We start from the raw sequence: 21,022 nt of genomic DNA on the forward strand, positions 1-21,022 counted from the left end.
AACAAACAGCCATGCCCTGCCCCAAAAAGTGTGCCCCCATCTCAGTCTAAGCACCTTCTGCGGTGATCCCGCTGCTCTCATTACACCTTCCTACCTCGCGCCTCGTCACTGATGGCGGGCCCGGAAACCTGCCCACAGGAGGGCCTGTAAAATCAGGTTTCAGAGTAGCAGCCGTGTTAGTCTGTATTCGCAAAAAGAAAAGGAGGACTTGTGGCACCTTAGAGACTAACAAATTTATTTGAGCATAAGCATTCGTGAGCTACAGCTCACTTTTTTCTCTGGTCCAGCTGGCCTGGAAGATTTAGCAAGAGGAAAGTTTCTCAGTTCATAAAAGTCTCCGGCCTGGAGATTATTACTCCTGCTAGGCGTGATGCCTCCATGCTTAGGGCTTCTTGCCGCTATCCGCAGACACTGGAGGGCAGATGGGATCTCACCCAGGCCCAGAGCGCCTGTTCCTTCCACTAGAGCAGTGGTTCTCAACCTGTGTCTAAGGGGGTCTGTGAAAGGTTGTTGTTACCACAGAACAGTGGTTCTCAACCCCGGGGTCTGCAGAAGATGGCTAAGATTTCCAAAGGGATCCACTCCTCCATTTGCCATTTTGTAGGGGTCCACTAATGAAAAAAGATCAAGAGCCACTGCACTAGAGGAGAGTGAAATGGATGCACTAGAGATGAACCTAGCAGGTAATAAAAACACGCTGGGATGGCACGCTGCCTGAGGGGTTCAGCTGGCTCTGCGCTGTGACTAGATCGCCCCTTGAGCTCTGACTTTTTCTCAGCCTCCTGCTGTCTTCCACCACCGTGTCAAGCATCTCAGGCATAGTGCAGCTTTGTCCATGCTCCAAGCAACGGGTGGGTTTACACGGAGACAGCGATCTTGCTGTGATGCCCTGGTGCACACAAGGCACAGGTTGTGGTCCCCTGGCTGGGCTCATCACAGACAATTCCAGACCTAGCAGGGGCAGCAGAGCGGTTTCGCAAGGAACTTCAGTCTCAGCAGCACATCCCAGCAGCTGGCCAGGGGGTGGTACGCTCAGCAGAGAGGTCAAGGACTGACTGGGTTATGGAGACCACACGCTGGCATGGCAGGTGTGTATGGGGAGTTGATATTGCCCATGCCTAGACCGTAAGGCAGAACTAGGGAACTGTAGTTGTCCAGCTGGCATCTTTCACCAGCCCCAGAGCTTACTGGGTGAGGTTCTCAGGCCTGGGCGCTCAGGGCTTTTGTACCATCTCCAACAACCCCCAATGCAGCTAATTAGCGCAATCAATGTTTTATTTCCCCTCCAGTCAATGTTAAACATACAGTTAAAATAAATAAAAATGCAGAACAGCTGTCTGCAAACTCCCCCCGCCCCGGAAGCAGATAGTTCCACCTAGAGGGCCATGACTGGTGTGGTGAAAGGGACGCAGTCTGCCAGCAGGGGGCGCCCTCACAGCTTCTTCACTGTGCTTTCGATGTACGACTCCAGCACAAAGATGGTCTCGTCGACTTGATTCTCGCTGGCATCGATCCTGTGATTTGACGGACAAGGGAGGGAGAGTGTCACAGCCCGAGCAGCGCGTGTCAGTGCCGCCTTGTGCTCAGCGGGAGTCTCCCAGGTGAGCAGTGCAAAGCTATTTACTAACAGGCCTGCGTTAATTTACAGCCCTGGGCAGTGGGGAAGTAGCGTTGTCCCTATTGTTCATATGGGGAACCTGACGCAGAAGGAGAATGCAGCTTGCCCAAGAATAGAACCAGGAGTCCTGATTCCCCACCCTCACCCTGCTCTGATTAGACCCACACTCCTGTCCCAAAGCCAGGTGTAGCCCCCAGGAACCCTGATCCCCATGCCCTAGACCAGCCGGCCCAACCCTCGCCATGGCTCTGCTCACTTGTTGACGTTGCGTTTGAGGTTCTCCAGCTGCTGGCGCTCCGGGGCTGTGATCATCTCCTCGATCTCCTGCAGCTGCACCTCTTCGGCGCCCGTGGCCTGCATGGATGCTAGGATGGCCTCCACCCGCTGAGATTTCTCCAGCAAGCGCCTGGGGGGTGAGGCAGACAGCGTGCACTGAGTGCTGGCGAGACGCTGAAGCCTGTTCCCATCACTCAGGTTTGGGCCGACCGCGTTACTCACAATGGGCCTCATCTAATCTTGGATCCAGGCAGGTTCCCTCCTGCCTTCAAAATCCACGCGTCTTCCCCCCACCACGCTGCACTGTCCTCATCAATAACATCTCCTCCTTGGCCCTCCCCTTGCCCATTACCCCGGGGCTTGTCTTTATTCCTTTTCCCCCTGCTACACTGTAAACTCTGGGGGCAGGGGCTGCATTTGCAAAGCATCGTGCACCAGCAATGCCCGTGGCTGTGCCAGACGCACCAGGGCCTGTCTCAGCAGGGGCTGTTAGTTCTGATGCAGCTCCCCAGAGGGGCGAACCCCCCCCCCCCCCCCGCAGATCCTTGCACCCAGGGCGCTTACCTCTATTACAAAGCTGGAGTGAACCACATTGACTCAAACCCTGGCTGGGGTGGCGCGGCTCAGGGGTGTGTGTGTCTACCCAACATGGATGATATTTCTCCTTAACCACCCCTCTCTGCAAAACAGATTTCATTGCCATTCGTCTGTCTATCTTTGACACTTATTGGGCACCAGGACCCAGGTGCTCAAAGCTATTTAGGTTCCTAACTCCCTATGGTAGCTAGGCACCCAACTCCCTTTGGTAAGCCCCTCTAGTTACAAAGCCCACGTCAGAGGCCTAAGCTACTTGACCCCAGCGTGATGACTTGCCCAGGAGCTTTCAGCCTGCTTAGTGCCACTCACTTGTTCTCCTTGGTTTCGTACTGTCGCCTTTCAATCAGGTTGGCCACACTCTAGGGAATGGAAAGAGAGGAACAAGAAGCAGGGTTTTGGGGGAGGGATACAAAGAAACGACGCCATCTGATTGTGTGCTTTAATCTCAGCCAAAAGGGGGAGTGTGGGTGGGAATACTGGGCCCCAAAACTGGCTCCCCCCAAGCCTGCAGATAGGTCCTCTGCACCATGAGTCGCAAAGATGGGCAGAATCGGGGTGGGGGATGGATTTTATGCATATGCTCCCTCCTCTGGTCTCTCTGAAGCTAATTCTTGCGCCATTTACAGGGCCTGGTGTGGAAATCCACCTCACTCCTTGCTACCTTCACGTGCCATTGCTGTGGACGGTGTTAAAGGTAACAGATGCATCGGAGAGGGTTTATCACCCACCCTGACTATAAGCCTCTACCATTGTGTGGGAAATGCAGTCTTGTGCTCCGAGCCCTTCTCATAAGCTAAGCAGGGTCAGGCTAGGTCTATCCTCGGATGACAGCCCTCCAAGGCAAACAGACCGAGCAGGGAGCGATGACCCCATGCCTCCCTCTGAACTGGCCCTGGACGCAATGCCCAAGTGCAGCAGCAGAGGGCACTGTGCTGCGAGCGGTTGCCTCTGTCAGCTGAGATGTAACACTGGTCCACGCTCTATGGTCACTAAAGATCCCATCATGCTTTCTCCAGTCATCAGGGCACTACCATCACCAGCCTCCTGGCCAGGTGTGAACTTGCCGAGTGACACTGTGCCTCCCTACAGTTCTCTCTGCCGGTTCAATGGAACGCTGGACTTTCCATTTCCTGTCCTCAGCGCCTGTGCAGAGCAGCTGTGCACGATCAACCCAATCAAGGGGGCTGCATTTCAGGGGCTGAATGATCCCCTTGTCACTTTTCCCATCCATCGGTAAATCGATATGGGATGAAAGGGGCCAGGATGGTCGGCTCAGTGACTCTCTGCACCTGGGAATGTTGCTCTCCATGTTGCAGAGTCCCCAGTGACCCAACTGCTGTTGTGGTGACGTGGAATCAGAGAGAGGGAAAAACCGAAGGAGTCCAAGCGGTGCGAAGGACACAGTGTGATTTGCATGAGCATCAGTGTCAGTTGGATGGCCAGGGAATCATTGGGTACCTTATAACACCGGTGCAGCAGCATCCGCGCAGAGGACAGAGTGTTCACTGTGTACAGATAGAACGTCCTGGAGGGGGCATGGTCCGGAGTCTTCGGAATCTCCTGTTTGCGTGCAGGAAGGAAGATTGGAATATATGTGTGACCTCCCTGGAGGGCTGTATCTGTCTGTTCTCTCTGTGTGCTCCTTTCTAGCTTCCCCCAGGGACCCAGCGATCATCATGCTTTGCAAAGAGAGAGAGAGGGCATGTGGGATAGTGGTGTGACCCTGACCGCTTACATCCCTAGCACCACCAATAACTCGCCATGTGATCCTGGGAAAGTCACTGCACCTTTCCAGGCCTCGGCTCCCCCAGCCGCAAAATGCAGGGAAGGGCACTTGCTGGTGACAGCCTGAGGACCAGTACTCGGAAACTGTCCAGTGACACATATTTCCAGTTACTATTATTCATTAGTAAACCAGGGACTAGCAGGGGGATCCGATAGCTAGGGGAGAACAACTGAGATCACAAAACATTTTACAGATATTAATGCAATCAGCTTTCCACTCCCCTGGGAGACAGGGTAACACTGGATCCGTTGTCCAGGTCTATGAAAACAGAGGCAGAGAGAGATGAATGACCTAGGAGTTCTGATTCCTTTGTTCTAATGCTAGGCAACACTCCCTCCCAGAATTGGGAATGGAAACTAAGATACCACCCTACTGCTCTAACCACTAGACAACACTCCCACCCCACAGCTCAGCATGGAAGCCAAGAGTTCTGACTCCCAGCCCCCTGCTCTGATGGAGATGCAACCCAGGATTCCCAGTTCCCCGCACTAACCACCTTCCTTCATCTGCATTCATCTCTATGTCGTGTGCCCTGTCTGTGACACACTTCGCTCACCTCTGGGTGACAGCAGGAATAGATTTCAGAGTAGCAGCCGTGTTAGTCTGTATTCGCAAAAAGAAAAGGAGTACTTGTGGCACCTTAGAGACTAACAAATTTATTAGAGCATAAGCTTTCGTGAGCTACAGCTCACTTCATCGGATGCTGAAGTGAGCTGTAGCTCACGAAAGCTTATGCTCTAATAAATTTGTTAGTCTCTAAGGTGCCACAAGTACTCCTTTTCTTTTAGCAGGAATAGAAACTCTCACCTGTAGGGACACAAAGTTCTCGGATAGCATTTTATACAGCATGTCCTTTGCCTCCTTGGCGGGAATCATGGCAAAATCTTCCACTTGTTTCTGTTCCAAATGCTTCTTCCGCAGAAGCAGCCTGAATATCCTTGCGCAACGAGAACCAAATCTAGATGGGGAGGAACAAACCATCTAACACACAGCTCTGAGGAAGAACATCAAAACCTAGACCAGCTGCACAGGAACATCAGAGAATTGAGAAGGTTCCTACATTAACACTTCAGAAGAGAAAAGGCATCTTGTGTGTGTTGGAGATGGAATGAAATCCTCACTTCAGAGCCACAGGCCCAAACCAGATCAGACCACTGGTCCTTTGAGTCTGGTACCCGGTCTCTGGACCAGTAACTGATGCTTTAGAAAGGCATGCATGAAAATTAAATGTGTCTGAGAGTTAATCATGCAGATATCACTAAATTTTCACTCAGCAATGTTCATTTCCCTAGTTCATGAGATCCAGGCTAGCTAAAGAGGGAGCAAGCTGCCCAGCAGAGACTGGAGAATCTCATCACAATTAATGTCACCTTCCTATTTGGTACCACCCAGGAAGCCTTGAAACCATGAATACTTTCAACATACAGCTGGATAATGTGGGGCCTGATCCTGAGATATATCAGTCTCTAAAACTGATGGGAGTTGGGAGGGAGCACCTCTCAGGATTGGATCCTTCCTCCCTCCCTCTTCAACGAAAGGACGGAGATTGTGGGTGAAAAAGGTGCAGCTCTGCTGTTTGAGGACTGTTGTAGCTCTGTGGGATATGGACAGACCCGGTGGGTGAGGTAATCTCTTTTACTGGACCAGCAAATATTGGTATTGCCTCACCCACCTTGTCTCTCTCATATCTATGCCTTGGGCAGAGTAACAAGGGGGCTAACAAGCTACATTCAAACAGTTGCTTTACCTCTCCTGTACGATGGATTCCAGTGTTGCTGTTGCCAAAGTCGCAAGGGCCTTGTAGAGATCTGAGCAGTGCGAGTCAAGGTACCACATATGAATTACCAAGGATCACACAAGGTTCGGTAAGCCCCGGGACCAGCAGTAAACTGCCCATAGTAGATTTCTCAGTAAAGGATACTGATGACATACATGCCCCCGCCACTGTCCCCGGATTTACCAACAAACTCCAGCTACAAGGAAATAAAAGGGTTAAATGTATACAAAGACTATTACAATTCTGATACAAATTGAAAACCATTTGGGGCAGAATGTAAGTTTCTTTAAAAAAATAAATCCCCAACCTTAATGGTTAGAGGATGTTTCCAAAGCCTAATGTTAATAGTAACATTCTCACGATGTTTAAACGCTAATGGGAAACTGTTTTTCTTTTGCATTTAAACCTTTCTGCTCCCAGCTGCAGTCATTCTGAGGGCAGGAGAACTCCAAGATGAAACGGACTAGAAACAGAGGGTAAAACTGACTAGTGCCCGTTTTCACTGTCCACGCTGAGTGAGGTGAAGAAACCAAAGCCCTGATTCTACCAACACTTAAGCAGGTGAACAGCTTTGCTTATGCGGAAAATACCACTGACTTTAATGGGGTCCACTCACGTGGAGAGGACTGCATGATTGAGGCCCTAAATCAGAACTGGACCAAAGGTGGAAATCTTGTTCAAAACCAAATTATACATAATGCATTTCTTACCGGGTCATCGGCTAACAAAGTGAGATACTGATCCAGAATTTGTTTCACAATGTTGTATCCTGCTGGAAGGGATCTGAATATCTGTGGAATAAAAGAACACCCAGAAAATACCTGCTATTCGCATTTGAGATGATAAAAATAAACAGTACTTAATTAATTTGGATCTCAGCGTGCTTTACAAACATGTTCACATTGATCTGCAGAGCCCTGCTGCAAGGTAAGCATTTTTATCTCCATTTTACAGAAGGAGAAGTTGCAGCACACAGAGGTGAAGTAACTTGCTTGAGGTCACACAATGAGTCAGCAACAGAGCCAGTCACAAATTCATAGATTCCAAGGCCAAAAGAAGTCACTGTGATCCTCTAGTCTGACCGCCGTATAACATGGCACAGAGATTCTGGAAATAATGCCTCTTTGAACTACAGCAAATCATTCAGAAAAACACCCAATCTTGAATTAAAAACTGCCAGTGATGGAGAATCTGTCATGACCCTTGGTGAACTGTTCTAATGATAAATTACCCTCACTGTTAAAATTGTACACCTGATTTCCAGCCTGAAACTGTCTAGCTTCCAGCCATTGGATCTTGTTAGATCTTTGTCTGCTAGATTGAAGAGACCATTATCAAATTTCTGTTCCCCATGTAGGTGCTTATAGACCATAATCAAGTCACCCCTTCACCTTCTCTTTGTTAGACTCAAGCTCAATGCATTTAGTTTACCACTATACAGCATCTTTCTCACCCTTTAGACATTCTCGTGACTCTTCTCTGAACTCTCGCCAATTTCACAGCATCCTCCCTGAAGTAGGAACACCAGAACTGGACGTAGTATTCCAACAGAGATCACATTAGTGCCAAATACAGACGTAAACAACCTCTCTACTCCTACTTGAGATTCCCCTGTATAGGTAGCCAAAGATCGCGTTAGACCTTTTGACCACAGCGTTGCATTAGGAGTTCACAGTCATTTATCCACCCTGACCTCCAAATCTTTTTCAGAGTCTCGGCTTCTCAGGAGAGAGTCCCCCCTCCTGTAAGTATGGCCTACTTTCTTGTTCCTAGATGTATAACTTTACAGTTACAACCCAGGAGTCCTCCTCTCACTACTAGACAACCCTTCCACAGTCTGGATTTGAGGCTGGGCAAACACCAGGAGAGAATGGGTGATGCTCTGACGCCCACGACCAAACCTTGAAGTCTAAAACGAGTGTTCAGCTGGGTTCCTGGGCCATTCAATAATACAATGTCTGTAGCTTGTTCTGTGTCTGTATAGCACCTGGCACCAAGGGGTCGAGGACAGGGGCTGCTAGCTGCTGCCACAATGCATATACATAATACCAAAGAAATACAGTTATCCGTGTCCGATTTCTATGGAGTGCCCCAAATACTGCAGAAACTCACCTCATTGGAAGACAGTGGCTGCGTATAAGGCGCATTGGAAGATGTAGTAATTTCACTCATTCTCAGCATAGTCCGCACTATTTCACTGCTGGTCTATTTAAAAAGGAAGGAAACGGCCTTTAGGCCTTGACAAAATCTCTGTTCACATAATGGAAGAAGAATTCCTTTCTCCCCTTCAAGAACTGGGGTGCTCCAAATTCAGAAATCAGCCTCCAGTAAGATCTAGGTTGCATTAGCCTCCTTCCACTCATCTTAGGCTGGTTACATGCCCCATTGAACTGCCAGCAAGACCATTCCAGTGCAGGAGAAGGGAAAGATGCTTTGGGAGAGCAACATATGGGCTTAGCAGCATGGATAACCGCCCCTTGTAGGATTTGATATGCTGGAGCAGGCAGCTGGTGCATTTAAGGCAAAACTCCTACTGATTAAAATGGGAAGCAGCCCTCGATCCAATTCCTGTCTGCAGCAGCAACCAATGCCTGATATTTCAGAAGATGGTGAAATATTCCTTCCTGACCCTTGCAGCCATCAGCTAGTACCCTGAAGCATGAGATTTGAAGCTTTTAACATGTAACTTCCAAGGTTGCGAGCACCAAATTCCCCACTCCTGCTACCTGGAGTAACCCTGCTGAAGAAGTTCCCGATTACTTCTGCGTACCTGGTCCATCCTGTTGGCCACTGCGCTGACTATGGCTTGGTCTCGGAAGTGCTGGTGGAACCGATCAATGTTGGCTTGCCAATAAATGCCGTCATCGGGCGGGGGCTGAGGAGGAAGAGGGAGAAGGAAATGCTGAGGCTGGTTTATTGGTTGCAGAGCCAGATGCTCGTCTGAGGAATGAGCACCGTCAGCAGGGCAAATTCTGAGGGGTGCTGAGCACCTGCCACATACCCTGGAGCTTGTTGGGAGCTGCAGGTGTCTAGAATCTCAGAAGAGTTGGACCAATGTGAATCAAACCAAGAAGGGGAGGTTACACAGTGGATGACAGGCAGACTGTCCACACCAAACAGCCTCTTGAACAAAGGCTGTACAGCAGCCTCATTCCCCCTAGGGTAGGCACTGTGGACCCACTGGTCCTTGCTGGTTTTCACTGGCTGTGAAGCCAAAGGTCAGATAGTGGAATAAAGGACTGCTAAGCCCTCCAGTACCGCAGAGATCACGGCTGGCCTGAATGCAAGCCAAGGAGCAGCAGCGGGTTACCAATACCTCTTTGCTGTCTGCATCTTGTTTCTGCCTTTTTGCCTTGTGTTCACCGTTATCTTCATCGTCAAATGATCTTCTCCTTTTCCCTTTCCCTGCGGGCCAAAGACAGGGTTTTCCTCTGAATACCAGCATGGCAGTCTTGCGTTCAGGTTGGAAAGCTCCCAAAGCACCCTTGCTGATTACACAGAGATCACCCCGAGCATTTGGTGTCACCCACTCACCTTCTAAATACAATCTACCCAAGGAGATTCTGACAGCTCTCACCTATGAGATTCAGGTTGGGGACCACGTACATGTCCTTCTCATTAACTGCCAAAGTGGGCGCAGGAGGTGGTGGCGCATCCGAAGTTTCGGTAGTTTCAGGGGCCATTGGGCATCTCTGAATGAAGTGCGTGTCCGCTAGTCGCACAAACGTGTTGGAGACTTCGCCATAGTCCATGGTTTTCCCATCTGGGCAAAAGGATACCAAGGAAAACGGAATCTATCATGATCCCAAACTCCAGCTGCTCCTGCACCCACATGGGATCAGGCCGCATCGTTGTCTTTAAGAGACGTACAAGCAGGGCTGCGCAAGAGAAGGCTTGGTATTTGATCTGCATTTATCACCTTCCACCCACTCACTCCAGCTGACTTCAGACCTTGGGCCAAATCTGCAAAGGTGACGAGTGATTTTGGGTGCCTCAGTTTCTAGGTGGCAACTAGAGACCCCTTAAAGGGGCCTGAGATGGGCCAAGCAGGTCTTTTTAATGTGTCATAACTTGGGCACCCAAAATCACTAGTCATCTTGAAAAATCTTAACCAGTCTTTCTCCCCAGTCCTCCATGGGTCTGCTCTCTGTCCCTTTGCAGATCTCACAACTGCTGGTGCAAGAACCTTCTCCTATGCTGCTTCTACACCTGAAACATTTCCTGTATATTTCTGCTCCACTCCCCACATCTAGCAGGGGCCTCTCTCAGCCCCTCTCTTTGCCACTGTTCACAGGAGAGTCTTTCTGGCAGCTCTTAGCAAATTCCTGAATCTCTGTCTCATTTCAAATCTCACTGGATAACGCAGGTTGTCTCTGATGCCTCTTAAATTCTCTCATTATCGTCATTTATTATTATTTATATTCCAGCAGCACTGGAGATCAGGGCCCCATTGCACTAGGTGCACTGTATGTAGTGACAATCTCTGCCCTGAGAAGCTTACAATCTAAACTCACACTGCTCTCCACTCTCTTCCCGTTTAACTCAACATTTGTTGGGACACAGCTTGTTCACCAGAGGCTATAAAGCTCTATTGGATTATATAGCATTGGTATCTTTTAATCAAGTGGAGCTGCTAATATAGTTCAGTGAACAACTATGACTCTTGCTGGCCAGTTGAGGTTTTTCCCTTTCTTCCCAGGTATTTAAGGCCTCCCACATTTCTCTTAAGAGAAAAGTGCAGTGGAAACACAAAGATTTCCACCTCTTTGTAGGCCACGAATCAATGGGAATAGTTAAATGAGCCGAGCAAACTTAGGTCTGTTGGAGGGACAGACACAGAGGTAAGGGAAAAACAGATTCAATGACTAATGCATGTGTTTTCCATTTTAGTCCATGTGTATAAAATTCAGTCTTGAGATGAGAAATATGCAGGTAACCAGCACTTACACTCTTTGGAATCTACATAGCACTTGTCATTTGGATAAGTGTTGTTACTCCCATTTTACAGATGGGGAAACCGAGGCACAACAAGGGACAGTGACTCCCTCCAGGTCATATTGTGAACCGATGGTAGAGCAGAGAATGGATTCCCAGGTCTCCTACCATGCTGTCTACTGATAGAAAGATAGGGTAAAAGAGAGACATAGATATAAATCATAGTCAAATGGTCCAAGCACAGGAGCCAGTTCCGTACCCAGCTCTGATAGTGACTCACTGTTTGATCCTGGGCAGTCCCCGCCTCTCCCTGTGCCTCGGTTTCCCCGTCTATAGAATGTGGTCATGATACTGACCTCTCTCCTGGAGGTGCTTGGGAGCGTCAGTGTTCTGTACAGCCCCTTGAGGATGCTCCATATGGACCTGACCTAAAGCCCACTGACATCAATGGACTTTGGATCAGGCTCTATGTCCAGAGCCCTCTTCTTCTGCACAGATCCTGGGAGCCATCCAATCCCCTTTCGCTGCCTACAGAACCCAGCCACTCTGGTAGCATGAAGTATCGGCCCGGCAACCCCAAACCTTGCCAGACAGATGATAAGGTTCTGCAGCAAAAGGTTTCCGCTCTGTTTCTCAGCTATCTCCACGCTGCTTTGGCTCACCCTCCATAGTTTCCGTCAGCCTGTCCGCAACCTTCCGCACCACAGCACTCATGGTCATTTTGCCATTCAGCAGCAGCTCCTCCACAATCAGCTCGCCCATGTCGCTGTAGAGGGTCTTGGCAGTGTAGATGTAACGTGGATACCGGAGGATCCTCAGCACCCGACTGCACGGAGCTTCGTACTCCACAAAGCCTCGCTTCTGCAGCTGGTAGGTCACCAGGTTGTGCTGAATGAGGACACAGAGAGCTTTCCTAACCTGCACATGCCAGAGAAAGGAATGAGCCACGTACTTGGAAACTTAGCATAGTTTATATGGCAGAAATCAACCATCATGCTTCAGGGCTGATCACCTCTGGGATCAGGAAGGGCATGCCCCTCCCCTTATGTGCTTAGGTGCTTTATTTCCATCTGTAGTCTCAGGAATGGTCACACATTCCCCAATTAGCACTGATCATTAACAACCTAAGATAAAGCTACTGAGTGTTCATCAGATCATCTTTATTGTGGGAGAGGGGAAGGTGATGTTTGAAATTCCCCAGGGGCCTCAGGCTATCATAGAACTAAGAGATGGAAAAACCTACAAGATCGCTTCCTACTCGAGGCAGGGCCTGAGAATCTCGACTGTAGTCCTGACTCACTGTTTGAGTTTGGGCCAGTAAGTCTCATTTCCTTATTCTCCAGATGCTGCACTAAATTCGGAGAACTCCATCTCTTGTCCTCTCCACCCTCTATAAAACTAAATTTTTTAATTTTAGTTTTAAACACTCTCCTTCCCTTTGCCCTTCTGTGGAGAGGTAAGAGCTCAGAACCTTTTCCGTTAAAGCCGATCGCAATCTGCACTATTAAAGAAACTGATCTGGTTTTAAGGAGACATGTTCAAATTCTCAAATTCTGCTTTATCTTTTGCAAACACATTTAGAATAACAGAATCTTTCAAAAGCACCAGAAATGGTGACTGACAAGTTGTAATGAGTGAATAATAGTTTAGTCAGCTGTGTGATCCAAAGGAGACTAACTCCTAGAGTATTCCAGACATACCTGATCTAGCGACATCCCTGTGTCGTTGGCAATCACTCTCAGCGGCTGGCTGCCTGTCTTGATAAGATGAGTCCCTGTCTTTTCCACGATCTCGCCAAAATGTTCTTGCAGCAGGAGGGAACAGAGTTTAATTTCTGCCTGAGTCATCTTGCCGGCAAATTAAAATACTAGAAGGATATGAGGAAAAGCATTTATGTTATTAAAGTTCTTATCAGGTGAGACTGGCGAGCGCAGGATATTTGCTGATTAGATGCAAAGATTTTCACCTCTCGAGTCACCTGTTTGAATTGGCCTAGATCAGTGAAGACTAAAAGCTGTTACCAATTCATGCCTGAAATGAATCTGGTGGGTTTGAGGCTAAGCCTATATCAAAACTGCCATCACAGCCAGCCCCCTTGTTGGCAAACTGGGCAGGCAGGCCCGCCCACCAAGGACTGAATGAGTCATGGAGACTAAACACTGAGATGATCCTCCAGGGCAGGTTGGGATGTGTGGAAAGCTTGCCTTGTCCTTTCCTAACTCTGCATCTGTTCTGCAGATAATGCACCTCTAGAGCTGCCATTCGGACACTACATTCATTTCAAAATTAAGAGCCATAACAACGTCTGCCATGCAGGCAGCACTATAGGAGCTAAAGAATCCTTACGGGATGCTCCAGGAGAGATGCATAAGGGGGGCCCTAATGGAACAGAAATGTTGATAAGGAATTTTCTATGGAAACAAAGGACTGAAAGGCAGGAGAAGATAGCTCAGCAAATAGCCTTTTTCAGCTCGGAGGGGGGCTCCTCCAAACGACCTTCATATAAGTGCTAGGTCTACATAATCTAATTGACTGTGACAGGAGCGATACACCCTGAGCCAAGGCGGCAGTAGCGCACAGCTACCATCCAGGTGAATTATCAGCCAATGGCACCCACAGGGAGAGAGGCTTGGTGTCAGAAGGAAATGTTATAGGAGTGAAGGTTGGGTGGCCAAATGGTCAGAGCTGAGTGCAGCCCAGGAGTCAGGATGCCTGAGTTCAACTTTCAGCTCTTGGACAGGGGCACGGATGAGTAATCAGAGCCCTGAACTGGGAGCCAGGGCTCCTGAGTTCCGTTCCCAGCTGTGGGAACTATAGTGATCTTAGCATAGGAAGGTAGTGGGGATGGGTGATCACAGCAGGGGACTGGGGGGCCAGGGCTCCGGGGTTCTGTTCCTGTCCAGCTGCCTCCACAGTTCGATGCCCCCCCCCCCACGCTGGCTGTCTCGGGGGCCCCACGCCCCGCTGCCCTCACTCACCTGGGGCCTCAGCCTGGGTTGCCTGGGGGAGGGGGGGGGTCTCTTAAGCCCACGCAGCAACCATAGCAACCCCGTCCCCTTCAACTTCCGGCTCGCCGCTGACTACTTCCGGTCACTTCCAATCGCTCCGATCCCTCCTCGGCGGCTGCAGCCGGGGCCGTGGGGGGGGGAGGGCCCGAGAGTCAGGGCTCGCGAGACTCTATCCCTTGTCCGCTAGAGAGCGCGGCTATAACGGGGCCGCTCTACACGCACCCTTGCTAGTCTCGGTGGTCAGACTGGAGCGCTAAAGCGCCGGACAGCGGCGCAATTTGCGGGGCGACGCTCTATCCTCGCCCGAGTCTCTCTGGCCACGGGGAGGACTCGGGACACGGAAGGAACGAGGGGGCCGCTCTACCCTGCAGTCTTCTCGTCTCGCTAGCCTGGTGGAGGACTGAATCGCCCGGCCCCCGCCGGCGAAGCACAAGAGAGGAGGCGGAAGTGGGCGGCTAGAGGGACCTGCCTGCCGCTCTAGCCGTGCGGGGCCTAGTCTCGGCGCTCCCCCGAGGAGGACTGACGGCAGGCAGGGAGCCGGGGGAGGGGGAGAGAGAAGATGGCGGAGGCCTCGGCAGCGGCCGTCGTGTCCCAGCATCGCTTCTTCTGCCACAGCTGCAAGGGGGAGGTCAGCCCCAAGCTGCCGGTAAGGGGCGGGGCCAGGGGGCGGGAACCCCCAGATCCCCCGCGGGAGGGGCCCGGGCGGGAACCCAGCAGCCCCCCCCCCATGAAAGGAGGGGGGTTAAACCCCGGTCCTCTCCCCCGGGGGGGGGGCTGGCGGCAGAGGGGGGTGTTAAATCCCACCAACCCCCCCCCCCCGTGAAAGGGGGGTTAAATCCCAATTCCCTCCCCCAAGGGAGGCTGGCGTGAAGGGGGGTTAAACCCCATTTCTCCTCCCCCCTGAGGTGGGGGGGTTAAACTCCAGCAGCTTCCCCAGCGAGAGGGGGTTAAACATCAAATCCTTGCCCTCGGGGGTCGAGGGGGCCCAGGCAGAAGGAGTTGAAACCCCAGCCCCCCCACGTGAGAAAGGGGGGGTTAAACCCCAACATATTCCTTGAAAGGGGGGGCAGATCTGAGGGTTAAGCCCATCTTGCAGGATAGGCTCCTTCTCCTGCTGGGGGGGGCAAAAGGAAGGTGGGGGTTACCCCCCAGCATATCTCTTGGGGGTGGGGGGGGTTGAGGGCCCCCTCTAATCTCCACACCATAGAACTGGAAGGGGAGGTGTTCAGCCCTCAATTGTTCTTCAAAGAGGTGAAGGTGCAAGGGGCTAACCCCCCCCCCCGCATCCTCCCCTTTAGTGTTGGAGAGGCTAAACCGCAAGCTTCCCTGATGGGAGGGGTCACTCAGGTTGGAGGGGGTGTGGCGGGCAGGGGCTAATCCCAACCATCCCCATGGAGAGAGGGCGGAGGTTCCCTTTGGGAACACAGGGAAGGTTAAGCCCCACTGAGAATGGAGGTAAACCCTGGTTCACCCTTCACAGGGACCCCAGGTCTTCTCGAAAGCAAGGGCACCCGTTTTCCCTACTCTTGAGAGAGAACTCCTGGGGGAGAGAGGCAGGGACCCAGTGGCATAGAATCGTAGGACAGGAAGGGACCTCGAGAGGTTATCTAGTCCAGTCCCCTGCATGGAGGGATGTCTCCCACTTCTCACGGTGAGAAGGGCAAATTTCAATTCCCCAGACAGAGGATCCGTAGGGTCCCAAGTAAGGGAGCGTCTCCCTCATGCCCTAGGGAAATGGTTCTCCTTTTGAGCACCCTTTCTGGGTGTGTGTGTCCCAGTAAAATAGTCCTGTGTCTCTTTGGGGTTGAAGTTGTATGCGGTGTAGTGGGGGGCTGTGTCACAGCTAATCCCAGCAGTTCTGCCATAAGGTGGAGGGGTCTGGATGAGTCTAGTCTGTGGTCTCTCCATATAGATCCAAAAGGGTTAGAATCAAAGGGTGTCCTTGTTGTGCTGCTATGTTCTATTGATGTTATAGACTGTATCTCGGTGAGCCTCCTGTCTTGGGAGGCGTCGTTGGGGAACGTGAGGCTATTTGAGGAGAGGAACAAGCAATGTAGCTTGACCAGATCAGACCAGGCACATAATACCTTTGTTTGCCTGATGTATGGAAATGTCTGGAGAATCTTTGCTAAAAGCGTGCCCCCCAGCTGCCACCTCTGTGCCTAAGTTTCCCCACCTGTAAAATTAGGATAATACCTACCTACCTTCTGCGAGAGCAGGTTTAGGAAGATTGTGAGGCTCTTAAAGTTTGTGATGCGCCTTAAGGTTCTCAGATGAAAGAAACTAATGAAGAGCAGGGTGCTGCAGCAAAATCTCAATGATCCGGACCCTGAAACAGGGTGATGTCCTCCAATTCCTGGGAATTTCATAACTGGGGGGGCACCCTTCAGTTATCCAGACTGATTCAGCGTCCCTCTGACATTTAGGTAAACGAGTTAATGCTGTGCTGTTGTTCTTCCCCTCTGCACAGTGAAGGGAGGTAAGAGGGGAGCCTCAAGGAATTTTTTTTACTTTAAAAAGCATTCATACATGGCATGAATGATGATCCTGAAGATATCTCTACCTTGCATCACAGGTAGCTCACACCTCTGCAATTGCATATAGTCCTGTTGAGACTTAACTTGTCCATCAGAAATGCAAATTAATCATGTATCTCTCTGTTTCCAAACCTACCCTATGTCCCCTCAAGCATAGCTAGTAGCCTGCCTTCTGGTATTTTCTCTCTCCCCCTCACAAATCATGTTCATCTCCCTCTTTAGACTACTTGCCTCTGTTGCTGACTTATGCAGTTTTCCCTCCCATGTTTCAACTGTCCTTTGTTGTAAAGAAATGCTGCCCTAAATTGCTCACGACCAATTCTCTTCCGTAACTGGGATTCAGGATTTCCTGATGCCATTAGTGCATTTTTTGGTATTGGAACTAAAACTCCAGGCCTAGTACGTCCATGCATTTACGTGTCACGTTGTTGTTGTTCGACTGGTCACCGTGTAATACCCACGAAAGCTTATGCCCAAATAAATCTGTTAGTTTTTAAGGTGCTACCGGACTCCTTGTCATCTTAGCATTGGTTCCCTTGCCCTGATGTTGTATATATCTGTCAGCATTCCTACCCAGGCCCCTTTATTTCTAAATCAGAGTCTTCAGTTTTGCTCTGCCTGGGCATTATTGCTCTTTGTAAGGCTAATGGTTTGACCTGGCTTTTATTATTATAATTAGTAGCACCCAGAACCCTAATTGGGATCAGGGTTGCATTGTGCTGGGAACCTCTGTTTGTGGGCATAGTGTTGTGCTCTTGAAGATTTTCTGTCTTCCACCCCGCAGGTGTCTGCATTTCAGGTATTCCTGAGGATGATACAGTCTCTAGAAGTGTGAGATATTATTACCCATACTTTATAAATAATATGTTCAGGACTTGTACCTGCCAAACCAGTGAATCGTTTCACCTTTTCAACCTCTCCACTACAGGGGTGACAGCCTTTTATCTCCCCCTGTTCTGGTCACGCGCCTAACCTGATGTGAACCTACTTGAGTTAGGGGCCACCCCTCTCTTTCAGTCAGCTCCTCGGATTCTCAAGCAAGGGATCTCCCGTGAGAGTCCCAGGCAGCCGCTAAGGCCCTGACTGGCCTTGTCATGTCATATTTCTGGAGTAAGACTTTTACACTCTTCTGAAGGCCAGTCATAATGAATCAGCCTATGTTTTGCAATCTCTGGTTGAGGCAAACTTTCCTTAAGGAGCATGAAACTGGGAGGATAACTCCTTAGTTCTAATGATGTTGTGACACTGATTCCCTTTGTGGCCTTGGGCAAATCACTTCCTTTTTTCATGCCTCAGTTTTTCCATCTGTAAAATTTGGCAAACATTGGTTTCGTGGGGCGATGGGTTACTGTTTGTAAAGGGCTACATTAGGACTTGCTTTCAGATCTCTGAATTATCCAGTAGAAGTCCATGGACCTGTTTATCTCCAGATAGGGTGAGATGGGCCTGGTCTACACCCAAAACTTAGGTCGACTTAGCTGCTTCACTCAGGGCTGTAAAAAGTGTCATGCCTTGAGCACCGTGGTTAGGTTGACCTAAGCCCCGGTATAGAAGCAGCTGGGTTGACAGAAGGATTTTCCCTTTGATTTAGCTACTACGTCTTGTAGATTACCTGCTTCGATGGAAACCCCCCTTCCATTGCTGTAGTCTGCTACCCTGCTACAGTGACCCAGCTGCAACATTCTAGGTGTGCTGCTGTAGTGCAGACATGGCCTAAGGCTGAGAGCTAAAGACTGAGAGTCAAGACTTCTGTTTCCAGCTCTGCCAATAACTTTCTCTGTGAGACCTCAGGCAAGTAATGTCTCTCTGCCAGTTTCCCCTTGTAAAATGGGAAGTTTTTGTGCTGCTTTGGTGTGATTCTTAGATTAGGATAACATCATCTTAAAATAAAAATGATACCTTTTGAGAGAGATCCTGAGATCGCTTATATAGCGGGGGCAAGGAGGTAATCCTTTATATTAGGAGTAATACACTGCTCATCACACAGGATTGAAAAGTGTGAGGCCATCTCCTCCTTTTGAAGCGAGTGTACAGCTTCCATTGGTGCTTATTGCATGGACAAGCCCTAGGTAAATCTCCCAGAATGTCAGTGGGACAACAGATTTCGATGCCATGTTGATTTTCAATGTAGCTGTGAATTGTTCTCTATTCAGCAACAGTGTTGTTGTGATCGACTGTATATAAAAAAATATTTAAAATCCACTATTCCCATCTCTGCCTCCTTCACCAAAAAAGAGAGGGAGAAAGGTAAGCAATCCTTGAAACAAACCACATTTATACGTGGCTGGAGCTGTGCTCCTCCCAGGGTGTCACGTGAAGGCTGGCTGTTCACTGACAGGCACAGAAAGCGTTAATTGGGATGTTGGATCTCAGTAGTAATGTTTCCATAGCTTCTGTAGCATAACTGCTGTGCAAGCCACCATTGGCTGAATGTGGCCTGGTTTCATTTGCGGGGGGGGAGGGGGGGTAGAATAAACCATGTTCCTTGGCTGCCATTTCAAATCATGCTTTCTGCTGTATGCTGCAGGTGCAAGTCATGTTGCAGCCGCAACCTAGCGGATACGTTTTTATTTTAAGGTAAAGGGATAACTCATCTTGATTAAACACAGCGCAAGAGAGAAATCAGGAAGGCTTTTCAGAATTCCAAGTTAAATATCTGCAGTGAAGTGAAACTGCTGCCATATGCTTTTTAAAAAACATTCTTCCCCCAATGGCCCATGTTACAATGAATCTGCAACTTGCCTCTCTCTCGGGTCTTCTGTGGTCCTGATCAGTTAATGTCGTCAAAAATCTCATGGCCCTTTTTGTCAGGGGTAGGTGGCTGACCCTGGCATCTTGATCATCCCCCAGTTGTAGTCGGAAGATATCAAATCTCTGCAGTTTCATTTATGTTGGCGGGGTGGGTGAGGAAGGGGTAGAGCTTTCCTTCACTTAACATTTCTCCTTGTAAAGCACTTTGAACTCATCCAAAGTACACTGAAGGTTACTGCTAACTTCCCATCCTGAACTGTTGTTTAGGGTTGCAGCGCACTGCTAAACAGCTGCCACATGTCACCACGGGATTGTCTGCATTTAAGTGATGGATTAAATGATCCTGGTGTATTAGTTCTTTTAGTGCTGAGAATGTGATCAGCACTGTACAATTCAAATATACAGAGCAGTCGGTATAAAATGTTGGCCTCATCAATACTACCTCTATAACCAAGTCAAGGGTACAATATGATTGCCCCTTGTATTGGTGACAACACAGTTAAAATGTGTAGTGAGGAGAGAATCTGCATCCCTCGAAGTCCTTGTATTTGGGTAAAATCCTTGTGAAGACAAGGCAGTCTGTAGTGTTCACACAAGTTAGCAGGTGAAGTTAAAGACTTATGAGGAAGCCTGGGGTTTGCCTTGACTTGTTAACTCATATGAAAACTGCAAACTGTCTTGTCTTCATTAGGATTTTGCCTCATAATAGCTAACTTGAGTTATGATCACACCCGTCTTCCTAGTGAAGACCTACCTCAGCTGGGCTAAAACACTGGAGCGTCCAAGGGTTTAGCTTTGTAACAGGAATGGAGTCGGATCTTGTGTCCCCTGATTCAGCTTTGTTGGTGGGGCAGTACTGTCTTTTGGGGAGTGAAAGGTGCTGAAGGAATGTAAGCTCGTTACCCCTCTCACATCAGAATTGTAAAGTAGGAAAATGTACTTTTTCAGACTTCCCCAAAACTGGCTCCCAATGTCGTCGTCAAAATAGATTTTAATTCCGCAGCCTGAAATCCCAGTGTGCAATTAAAATAAACTTTTGAAATGTTTTCCATGTTAATATTAAACCTGGTTTCTTATCATATGAAAGAATGAAGCTTTTTTACTATGTTCAGTACATCAAAGTTATAAGGTAAATGCACTAAGCAAGAGAGGGGTAAGTCCTATCTAATCTCATCCATGTTGGATATAGGAATAAACTGGTTGATTTGCTTTAAAAATTCTGTGACCCATGTGCCTTAAATGAATACAGTCTGTCCTGTGTTGGTTGACGATAGCTTTGTGTAGGGAACCCTTTTCTAATGGATACCTGAGAGCGATAAACTTAGAGGAAAAAGACTCACAAGCTGTGCAACTTAGTCTATCATGAACTGGTGTCTCTTCCTTTCGAGCTGGACTCCTTTGGCAGGTTTTTCTTTCTGGTTCTAATGTTTTTTTTTTTTTTTTTTTTTTTTTTTTTTCAGAAGAATGCCTGTAGTAAAGGCTATGCTGAATGAGAGGCATCTGTGCCATTTCTGCTGTGCTCAGTTTAGGTTTGAATAAGTAATACCTGCAATATTAATTAAAAAGGTTGAACTCATCTCAGACCATTGAGGCTCAGCCTTTCTGAGAGTGCATTGCAGGCTAAAATTTCTGCAAAATTGTATAGCCCTGAAATATTAATTGGGGTCAGGATACCCTTTTAATAGAAATGATCCCAGGGCACTTTTCAAATGTAGGCCCTGATCCTGCCCATGTTTA

The 21,022-nt window shown here is 49.0% G+C and overlaps 2 protein-coding genes across 2 annotated transcripts in view; one reads left to right on the forward strand and one right to left on the reverse strand.

Moving 5' to 3' along the window:
• Positions 1–1,259: 1,259 nt before the first annotated feature.
• On the reverse strand, positions 1,260–14,109 carry POLR3C (RNA polymerase III subunit C). The gene is made up of 15 exons (XM_038382797.2): positions 13,968–14,109; positions 12,690–12,856; positions 11,652–11,907; positions 9,632–9,817; positions 9,371–9,459; positions 8,825–8,929; positions 8,167–8,259; positions 6,765–6,845; positions 6,199–6,250; positions 6,025–6,085; positions 5,085–5,235; positions 3,950–4,051; positions 2,801–2,850; positions 1,875–2,024; positions 1,260–1,514 (listed from the first exon to the last, which is right to left on the reverse strand). Exons 2-15 carry the CDS (start codon positions 12,834–12,836, stop codon positions 1,433–1,435), a joined length of 1,605 nt encoding a protein of 534 aa, XP_038238725.1. The 5' UTR covers positions 12,837–12,856; positions 13,968–14,109; the 3' UTR covers positions 1,260–1,432.
• Positions 14,110–14,474: 365 nt separating this feature from the next.
• The window catches only part of RNF115 (ring finger protein 115), a 41,030-nt gene continuing 34,482 nt past the window's right edge, over positions 14,475–21,022 (forward strand). The window contains exon 1 of the mRNA XM_038382799.2: positions 14,475–14,643. Coding sequence (XP_038238727.1) covers positions 14,557–14,643 — 87 coding nt within the window. The 5' untranslated portion in view covers positions 14,475–14,556. The remainder of the gene's footprint in view (positions 14,644–21,022) is intronic.

The sequence above is a fragment of the Dermochelys coriacea genome, chromosome 24, assembly GCF_009764565.3.
Source record: "Dermochelys coriacea isolate rDerCor1 chromosome 24, rDerCor1.pri.v4, whole genome shotgun sequence".
Classification (NCBI taxonomy): Eukaryota; Metazoa; Chordata; order Testudines; family Dermochelyidae; genus Dermochelys; species Dermochelys coriacea.